The sequence below is a fragment of the Neurospora tetrasperma genome, assembly GCF_000213175.1.
Source record: "Neurospora tetrasperma FGSC 2508 unplaced genomic scaffold NEUTE1scaffold_4, whole genome shotgun sequence".
NCBI lineage: Eukaryota > Fungi > Ascomycota > Sordariomycetes > Sordariales > Sordariaceae > Neurospora > Neurospora tetrasperma.
The window spans coordinates 1,786,908-1,797,132 of record NW_009799102.1 but is presented as its reverse complement, the minus strand read 5'-3'; the positions used below and the strand labels follow the sequence as shown (position 1 = coordinate 1,797,132).

At 53.9% G+C, this 10,225-nt stretch overlaps 3 protein-coding genes across 3 annotated transcripts; 2 read left to right on the top strand and 1 right to left on the bottom strand.

Moving 5' to 3' along the window:
* Positions 1-2,569: 2,569 nt before the first annotated feature.
* On the top strand, positions 2,570-2,944 carry NEUTE1DRAFT_44182 (uncharacterized protein; the record flags this gene model as incomplete). The annotated part of the gene is made up of 1 exon (XM_009853276.1): positions 2,570-2,944. One exon carries the CDS (start codon positions 2,570-2,572, stop codon positions 2,942-2,944), a length of 375 nt encoding a protein of 124 aa, XP_009851578.1.
* Positions 2,945-3,183: 239 nt separating this feature from the next.
* Positions 3,184-5,044, top strand: NEUTE1DRAFT_83877 (uncharacterized protein; the record flags this gene model as incomplete). Its single annotated transcript, XM_009853846.1, has 3 exons — positions 3,184-3,475; positions 3,553-3,745; positions 3,804-5,044. 3 exons carry the CDS (start codon positions 3,220-3,222, stop codon positions 4,813-4,815), a joined length of 1,461 nt encoding a protein of 486 aa, XP_009852148.1.
* A 286-nt stretch (positions 5,045-5,330) lies between these two features.
* On the bottom strand, positions 5,331-9,588 carry NEUTE1DRAFT_123067 (uncharacterized protein; the record flags this gene model as incomplete). The annotated part of the gene is made up of 7 exons (XM_009853845.1): positions 5,331-7,321; positions 7,379-7,838; positions 7,889-8,516; positions 8,644-8,740; positions 8,799-8,916; positions 8,985-9,023; positions 9,119-9,588. The coding sequence occupies 7 exons, from the start codon at positions 9,240-9,242 to the stop codon at positions 5,644-5,646; spliced, it is 3,144 nt and encodes a 1,047-aa protein (XP_009852147.1).
* Positions 9,589-10,225: the final 637 nt, after the last annotated feature.

Sequence of the window (10,225 nt, the reverse complement as noted above, 5' to 3'; positions counted from 1 at the left end):
GGGGGGGGGGGGGGTATCACATATTATCCCTTTCTTCATCCCAGATCATTTCTAGCACAATTGAAAACACCACTCACTGCTTCCCGAAACCACCTTAGCCCATCTCTTTCCTTGTCCTCTCATGAACCCCTTTCACATCTCAGCCTTCTTTTCCCTTTCCCTTCCCACCCCCTTTCAAGTCCCCCTCCCCCTTCTTCATTCCCTCCTCCTTCCCGTTCTTCTTCCCCACCCCCCTCAACCCCCCCATCCAAACCTCAAACTCCACACTTTTCTCTCCCAACCCCGTCCCGCTCTCCGCCGACCATCCTGCAAAAACAACCTTCATCCACCTCCTCCAGCTCTTCAGCATTGGCATCCCCACAGCTTCTCTCCCACTGCCGACAACGGCAATGTCATCATCATCATCAGCTTGGTACTTAGTCCTCCCGTAAGCAGGCCTTTTGAACAGCGCTATCCTCGCAGAGATCTGTGTAGACCAGACCAGACCCAAGGAGGGTGTCTTCAAAGCGTAGGAGGCGTAAGGATCGTCGCCCCAACCGGTGAAAAAACGTTGTTGGTTGTCGAAGTGGAGGGCGGGGTGGTGGATTGTTGAGGGGTCGTCTGCTGGGTGACTGTGAGGGTAGGGGGTGGAGGGTGTAGGAACGTTGCTGCTAGATCGAGGTGGGATGGGGATAGAGGAGCGAGGGATGGAAGAAGAAATGGGCTCAGGCATCTTAGTCCCAAACCGATCGGCTACTTGGTTGGACACCACCACGGCTAGGTTGTACTTTTGCGCTAGATCGCGAAGTTGCATACCTAGTCGAACTAGCTCGGCGGTGCGCGCTCCCATGTTAGAGGATCGCGCGCCTGGTGTCGACGACGACGTAGCTGCTTCTTTAGAAGAACGATCAAACTCGGCGCGGTAGTTGGCTGCCACGCTATCGAGCACCAACAGGCCGATGTTGCGCCGCTCAATCTCCACGGGCACTTGGTAAGTGAGGATGTGATCTTGGCTTTCCAGGTCGGGCGTGACGGTGCTGATGATGTTGTCGAGCGATGGTCTCTTTCCTCCTCCTTCTCCTCCTCGGCCGCTTTCTGAGTCAAGGTCCGCAAAGAAAGGGTTGGTGGTGAGCATTTGGGCCAGTCGCCGGGTGGAGAGCGGCGCCTCGGTGCTGATGTACAGCGCCGGCCTGCCGAGGCCGTGCGGAGGCGGTAACTGAACTGAGAGGAGCAGTGTGAGCAGGAACTGCGTCTTGCCGGCGCCGGACTCGCCGGTGATCTCGGTTACATAGCCGGCGGGGATACCGCCGCCGCCGAGAGCGCGGTCGATGTCCGGATCTAGGGTGCTGATGGTCTGCCATTGTGCGGCGAGGGAGGCGGGTGTGTTTTTCAGGGTCTGACCATGTTGTTGACCCTGAACATGACTGCTGCTGCCCTGTTGGCCGCGGCGAGATGTGGCGAAAACACCTAGGTCATCGTGAAGAGCAGCGAGAACGGCGGCACATAGACGCTTGATATCGAGCAGGGGCAGTTGAGTGCGTTTTCCAATGTCGGCTGCTTCTAGAGTCAAGAGGTCGCTGGTGGTGAGGCCGACCTTCTCCAGGGTAGAGATTAGACTTGCATATTGGGCGACGGGGAAGTGCGGCAGGACGCGGAGAAGATCGGTCATGGGTCATGAAGGGTCATTTGTTTACACGACTTGGTGTACGGTCGTCGTCGTCGTTGTCGAGGTGACGATGGGTTGTGAGTTGTGAGTGGGTGAGGGACGTCTGTTTTGGGTTGTTCATGTGGGTCCCGTCCCGTCCACCTGCGAGCCCAGACGATCGGCGTTGGGGGGCGGTCCAGCGGACAGCGAGTTGTTGTCACTGTTGGTTGTGGACGGGGTTGTGGGTTGCAGATCCGTCCAAAGTTTTGCGTGGGTGTGTGCCGCATTCCGGCCCACTGCCCGCCGGGCCCGCTGTTCGGTGCCCTGTTTGTGGGGCCGCTTGATTGTCCTCCAGGCTTCCACTTCCACTTGACAACTTTCAGATCTTCCATGTTTTGGGTGACCGAAGCCAAAGAAAAAAAGAAAAAAAACTACCCCCATCTCAGCCCAACGAAACACTGATCGCCCCGCTCCCCACGACCCTATCTCTCGGAGAAGAATCCCAAATGGTTTGGATAGGGTTACACTCACAGAAGCTCGAATCGATAGTCTGGGGTCGTTTATAGGTGCTGTGCCACACCCACCACCTTGGACATCTGGGGAGCTGTACTCGACAGCCTCGTTGTTTCTTACTCCTCATTTCCGAAGACTCACTCCTTCGTGCTGTCCTCCCACCCATCGGCCATCGCAACACCGTGAACATGGACATGCTCCAAGAAACTAGAAGGCCTCAGGTAACGACAGTTCTCACGTTAGCACTCTGGTCCTTTTTATTTCAGGTGACCGGCTTGACAATTACCAACGGAAGATATCACCCCTTACCCTGTGTTTGTACAGTTAGACCAGGGAAGCTCACACTTATCACTTATCACCAAGCGAGAGATGGCCCAATCAGCTCACTTTTGCCCCAGGTAGGGTTCCCTCCAAGTGGAGAGTAGAATCGCAATGGATCCCAATTCGGGACCTCACCATGAGACGTTGAGCCTCAGCTCTGTGTGCCATTTCCCCGTCTTGTCCCAATCAGAGACATGCTGTTCCTTCAGCTACTGCAAGCCACGTTTGTTGCCCGCCCTTGAATTGGCCCAAAGCAAGCCACGAGCATCTGCAATGGGACCCTTGACCCCTGGACTCCCCCAAGGGTACCACCAGTGTGGAGGAAGAGGAAGAAGAGTTGGGGAGATGGGTTCACGGGAAGAGGAGAAAAGAGCGTCAAAGTCAGGCACACTTGCCAGCCACCCGCGGGTCTCTCGCCATGGCTGTGACTGGTATCCTATGGCCTTCTTCTGCATGAAGGCAACCCGCTCTCGTAGCCCAGGTTGAGCGAAATTATTGTGCAGAAACATGAGAATGTGGGAGGCTTGACCAGAAGGAGAACCGAAGGTCCCTACTATTCTAGGCTCGCCGTCATATGCAAGCAGCTATCCCATGGGTTGACTGGTCTCGCGGACGATAAAGTGGCACTGGTTGCTTTTCTCCGAGGGCTGAACTAGATAATCATCCCATTGAGATCATCCTTTTCTCACACAACTCTCTCTTCCTCTCTCTTTCTTTCTTGTTGTGGTTTGAATGTGAGTCCATTCACGCCATCCGCAACCATGGGTGTCTCCAGATTTTACCGTGTTGCTGTCTTTGGAGCTTCTGTTCACGCCTTAGCATTTCCCGGGCCCCAGGCGACAGATCGAGTTATCATTCCGTCAGACGCGCAGACTCCTAGACCAACACTTCCCCCGACTCTTCATCATGAGCTTTTCAAACGTCAAGTTTCCGGGAGCGCAAGCGGCTCTGGCTCCTATGGCGATACTATCTTCGTTGCCCCAGACAATACTTGTGGTTATGTGAGCGGATTACCAGGTAAGTATTAAGTGATACAGACCATTCCTTGTTCTTTGTAAGTTCTCATCATACTAACCATCATGGTATTGGCATAGGCGCTGCTTTTACCTGCGTCGACCCAGCCAATTATTGCGTCTTCGTTCCTTCCTCTGGCACAATACCGGGTGCTGCAGGATGCTGCAACACCAAACTTTGCGGCTTCCGTGTTGCTTGCAGGGACTATAGCGAGGTCCTTGTCCAGAGCAAATGCGATGATGGTTGCATGGCAGACACTTACACCGCGAAGTGGTAAGCCTTCTCCCAAACGTGGATATCCTTTCCTAACAACCCGCTAATATCCCAACAGCACGGGAACCGACAACCCCTATTGCGGAACCATTGTTTTCCCCGGTGGTATCACTGATTACTTCTGCGGCACCCTCAGCGGCTCGCGTATACAGTCAGCCAAGACAACCTGGGACGGCGAGACGGATGGCCGTACCTTTTTGACATGGACAAACACCGGCAGCAGCTCTACCATTGCCGTTCCAACTATGGAGTCCAGTAGCACCGATGACGCAAGCTCAACCACCTCCTCGAGCTCCTCCGGCACCGTCGGCGTGGGAGGATCGTCCACCGATCCCGCCGACCCCAACCAACCGGAACCGAAGAAGGAAAAGGGGGGAACCAACATCGGCGCCATCGTTGGCGGAGCCGTCGGCGGTCTAGCCGTCATCGGTCTCGTCATCCTCGGCATCGTTTGGTTGGTGCGCCGAAACAAAAATCACAACAACAAGAATAACAACACCCCCGACACTCTTGCCACCAGCTCCGCAGCAGCCGGAGCTCCTGGCGGCGGCGGCCATGCAGGCCTAACCAACTCTCCACCGCCGCCCGCACCTAGCCCGGGTAATCTCGACCCAGCCCTCAACAACAACTCTCACAACAGTTACTACTACGCCGGCGGCGGCGGCGGCGGCCAACCCGACCCTACCAAGATACCCGCCATGGCACAACACTACCCTGCTCCTGCCTCGTCCCCTCCCCTCGCCGATTACAGCGACATGAACAACGGGGGGCAACACCCACAATGGAATAACAACCCCAATGGCAGCCCTACATCAGGCTACATCCCCCCCTCCAGCCCTTCTTCCACCTTGGTGTCCGGGGGTGGGTATCAACCTAGTAGCGGCGGCGGTCATCCGCATCACTTGTCCATGTCAGGACAGAGCTTCACGGGTGCACCAATGGGCGGGCAAGGGCAAGGACCAATATACGGACCTGGCGGACAGCCGATCTACGAGGCGGCGAGTAATGCGGTGGGGGAGCCGCAAGAGTTGAATGCAAATCATAGGGGCCAGATGCATGAGTTGCAATAGGTGAGATGAGGCAGGGGTGATATCTAGTGTTTTATATGAAATGTGATAGATGAACGGATCGGTTTGAAAGGAACGGTGGGAAGGTCAATTGGGAATGAGTGCGTACCATGCCTTAACGATGAAATGGGGTCTGTCACACTTTCTAATGTAGATATCGATATCATGATTGTTCACTCATAGGAATGGGCCGGATTAGTCAGGTTGTTCGTAAGAGGTGATTGATGTTTTGCATGTCTTTGATGTTACAACCTTTGCTCGTGCTCTAACGTAATTGTGGGAGGTCAATGACGCACTGGTAAATTTGGACAAACGACCCTCGCGCTATATCGGAGACGATACTCAATAGTCTCAATTTACATGTATAAACCCTATGGGCAGGAGTGATTGCTCCTTCCTACTATAATAAACGCAGAATCGAAACACACCTTAAGAGCCTGGGTAATGCCATGCGTGACACCCGTCGTCGTCACGGGTAGCTGTGGTAATCAGACAGAGATAGAGCAATAAAAACGTGATGCAGCCATGGATAATATCAGGGATTGACGGAGATTTCTTCGATCCAAGCGCAGGAGCCATAACCACTCACCTACACATGTTAAGCACCATCACAATGACAATGCAACTATAAAACGTCACAAATTTCACTATCAAAACTTCCTCCCACCCACTCATTCTGTATAGACTCTAGAACTCTAGGTCTATTTCCAGGGGCCGATACAAAACCAAAACATCTATGGCTATAACAGGTAACCAGAAACTCGCAGCTTGCCTCCCTCCCATTTTATCTGTTGATCGAATGCACCAAGTGACATCCATGCTTTAACCCATTCAAGGAGTCGCAGTAGCTTCAAACTCCTCACCCCCAGGGACCACATACCCATCTGCCTCCCCTTCACTCCTCTCCTGCTTCAATCTCTCCAACTGAGAAGTGATATAGTTCTGCAGGTGCTGATCGGTCTCTTCCCTCTCGCGCGCGCTGCCGTTCGAAAGTCCCACCACAGAGCTGGTCACAGACCGGCGGCGATCCACTGGCGAGGTGGCTTCGTCGTCGGTGAGTTCCTTGTCATCATCCAAGCCATTGAATTCAAAGTCGCTGCGGGCGGAAATAGAGCGAGTAGTTGAGTTGCGGCGAAGGTGATGGGGAGAGCGGGGTGTCTTGGGTGTTTGCGTTCCACCAGCGTGGCGGTGGAAGATGTCGTCGAAGTAGTGCGCCATGCCGATACGTGGTGTGCGGGGAGTGTGTGGGAGACGGCAGGAGACGCCAGTGTCGTGGATCATCTTGGCGATCAGACCAGTCCAACCGCACTGATGCGTGGCACCCAGTCCACGTCCGCTATCTCCATCGAAGAACTCGTAGAACCAAAGGTAATCACGCCAGTTCTCGTCGTAGTCAAGCACATCATTGCCACCATTGATGCTGCGGCGACCATTATCGTCGCGGGCAAAGAGATGCTGCAGGCGATGCTGGATCTCCTCGGCCACATGACCGAGATGCATGTATTCACCTGATCCAACGGGGCATTCGACCTGCAGACTCTGTCCGAAGAAAAGATAGAATCTTTGCAGCGACTCAACGAGCAAGAAGTTGACGCAGAGCCAGATAGGTCCACGCCAGTTACTGTTGCCTCCAAAGAGACCAGTGTCCGAGTCGCCCGGGACGTAGCCGACCTTGAATGTCTGGCCATTAACGTCCATCGAGAAGGGGTGCTCTTTGTGGTACTTGCTCAAGGACCGAATACCATGTTCACTGAGGAACTCGTCTTCGTCGAGCATTCGCTGAAGGATCTTGGTCAAGCGTTCCTCATTGACAAGAGACAACAGAATTCTGTTGCCTTTACCACGTTTACGGATGCTGAACATGGTTCGCTCTGCGACATCCTCACGGTTTTGCATGAACCACTCGACGCGCTTCTTGAAGGACGGAAGCTTGTTGATCAGCTCAGGCTCCAGCGTCAAGGTAGCGTAAAGGGGGATCAATCCGACAAGTGAGCGAACAGGCAGTTGCTGAATCCAGGGACCACCCCAAGAGATGGCATCATAGTAGAAGCCATCTTCGTCATTCCAAAGCGACTTTTCATCCTTCTGACCCATGCGGAAGGTCATGGCATCGCTGATGAGAATGAAGTGCTCGAAGAACTTGCTTGCAATATCTTCGTAGATGCGCCTGTGCTTGGCCAACTCGAGGGCCATATTGAGCATGTTGAGGCAGTAGAAGGCCATCCAGCCTGTGCTGTCCGCTTGCTCAAGGGTGCCACCAGTGGGCAGGGGCTCAGACCGGTTGAACAAGCCGATGTTGTCGAGACCCAGGAAACCACCCTCGAAGACATTCTTGCCGTCAACGTCTTTCCTGTTTACCCACCAGGTGAAGTTGATGAGCAGCTTCTGGAAGACTCTTTCAAGGAAGTCCAGATCCTGCCTTCCGTACAACTTGCGTTCAATCTTGAACACACGGAATGTCGCCCAGGCATGTACGGGTGGGTTGACATCACTGAAGTTCCATTCATATCTAGTTTCTGTTAGCTTGCTTCCTAATGTCTTGCCAGGCTCTCCTAAATCCACTTACGCAGGAAGTTGTCCGTTGGGGTGGCAGTACCACTCCCTGGTGAAGAGATCCAATTGTTTCTTGGCAAACTCGGGATCAATCATGGCCAGGGTAATGCAGTGGAAACTGGTGTCCCAAGCAGCGAAGAAGGGATACTCCCATGAGTCTGGCATCGAGAGAATATCATCGCAGTGCAGATGTTTCCAGGTCTGGTTGCGGATATTCTTTCGTTCAGGAGGCGGAGGTGGTTGAGCAGGGTCGCCATTGGCCCACTCATCCCAGATAAAGAGGTAATGCTGCTTGCACCACATCATGCCCGCGAAGGCCTGTCGCTGGATGTTCCGAAGGTCGTCGGCCATCGGCAAGGGACTGATGCGGTAGTAGAAATCGTCGGCCTCCTCCTTCTTCTTGTCCATGAGGTCATCGAACTCTTCTTCGTCAAGGTAATCGGTGTTCTTCTTGGAGAAGCGGAAACGAACAACTACTCAGTGTTAGTGCTTGCCAGTAACCAGCCTTGCTCTAAGTACTTACCTGCACACTCGCCCGGGGCCACACCACCAGCCTCGTTGAAGGTGAACCACGCTGCGCTCTTGGTACCGGTCTGAGCAGGGTTGACGGCCTCTTTCTCGCCGTCGACGATGTATCTGTGGAAGCCATCCTTGACGTAGGGCTGTTTGTTCGGGACCTTGTAGAGAAGCTCGGTGTTCGTATCGTTCTCGGTGAAGATGAGCTTTGGGTGTACATCTTCGCCGCTGGGACCGACACCGGGCGAGGGAGAGAGCAGGAGATAGCGTTCTCCCAGCTGGTGGTGCCGAGACTTGACCTGATTATCCCCAACGGCCTGGAGCGAGGGCTTGTTGCTTTCCGGCTCACGGCCCCAAGCCCAGGTGTTGCGGAACCACATCTGAGGGATGATGTGTAGAGGAGCCGGGTCCGGACCCCTGTTCCAGGCAGTAACACGGAACAGGAGCTCATCCGGATCGTCATCTTCCTTGGCGGTCTCAATGAAAATATCCCAGTAACGGTTGTCTTCGAAGACGCCGGTGTCGAGAATCTGGTATTCCTTGTCCGTCCTTCCTCGTCGAGCGTTTTCCTTGATCAGGTCCTCATAGGGGAACTCTGCTTGCGGATACTTGTAAAGATATTTCATGTACGAGTGCTATAGTCAAGACTGTAAGCTTCCGTAATGGTCCCGTTGACGGGGAAATCTTACCGTCTGTTTGAAGAGAATCAGTTAGCAACGAGTACGATTTCAACAGAAAGCCCAGGAAGAGTGTGAAACTCACAGGTGTGTTATCCACGTGGAAGTGAGCCTCCTTGATACTTTCTCCATGATTACCCTGTGGGTTGGACAAGCCAAAGAGGCGTTCCTTGAGGAAGGCACTAAGCGCCAGTTAGCAAACAAGATTATCTTGTTCATATTCAAGGACAATTGTCTTACTCCTTTTCGTTCCAGAAAGAGAACGCAATGTTCTGGAGGCCATGTGTGTCGCAAACGCCGGCAATACCGTCCTCTCCCCATCTGTATGTTCGAGATCGGGCGTGTTCGTGCGGGAAGTCTACAGCCAACATATCAGCGGGGTCTGGCCATCAGGGTTCAAGGCTAACCACGGGATGGAAGACTTACGACTCCACGCATCACCGTCGGCGCTGTAATCCTCTCGGACTGCAAGAAGGGACAGTTGTTAGTTCAGACGAGACGACATTGACATAGCCGAGCTGTAATTAGCTCCAGCGGAGACGGGCGTTGAGAAGACTTGCCAGTCGCCCATTGTCTTTCAGCCACATAGGGACCCCATTTCTTCCAGTACTTGGTTCGGTTTCGATCCTCCTTCAGCCTCTTTTCCTCCTCTGTGAGGTATTCATGGTTGTCGAAAACGGGCATGTTGTCGACCTCGTCTTGTCCAGTGTTGCTTTCAGAACTTCAGGGGCGGGACGTTCACAGCAATTATCGAGTGCGCGGAAGCTCTCGCAAAAGGTATATCAAGGGGGGAAGACTTGTCGGGAAGCGAGTGTTCTTGGGCAGCAACGGAAACCACCTCAGGCGGCGGTCCGGGAGGAAGAAACGATTGGGAAGAAAAGGGGGACGTTGAAAGTAACTGATCGACAGGGCGTGTACAGCACACACACGAGGTTCTGGGCCTCTTGTCCTTTTTGTTGGTGCGCGCGTACAGATGGCGAGTGTCTTGGAGGGGAGGGGGAGCTTTGAGTCGCAGTCGATCCCTCAAGCGGGGACCCGGGATCTAGAAGGGGCGCAACCACACACAGTCGAATAGAAAGACTTGAAAAATCTAGGGAAACTGGGAAGAATCAATAAATCAAGAAATCCAACAACAAAGAGATGGGTCCATAGGGTAGCCGAGAAAAAAGAGAGCAACTTGTTCAGCGGCAAAGGATCGGTGACGACCTGGAGGGGCGGGACCTTTGTGGAAACGTGTGAGCGCGATGGTAGACAGGACACTAACGCTGGGGCTACCCACTTGTTAGGCTGGCACTAACAGCTGTCATGGAGAAACAGGTATTTCTGCGCTGCGGGCACAACGTATCTGCCACTATCGACATGCACGGCGGCAATGCTACCTAGGTACGAGAAGCAGGACTTGCACTTGGGTCATGCCAGACGGGCGTGCAAATAGGACCCGGTAGGTATCAGGGCCACGTCGGCTGGACCTACCTACCTACCTACTTACTGTTGATGCGCAGCCAGACGGGATGAAGGTCGATGTGATGATGTACTGGGATCCATGCCACCACCGGTACTGCATCGGCGTGTAGCTCTTGCTAGGTAGGCACTCCTCTACTGTACACTAGGTACTGCCGATGGAGGGGCATCTGCAACCGACCGATGGAGAGGACAAGGCAGGCAGG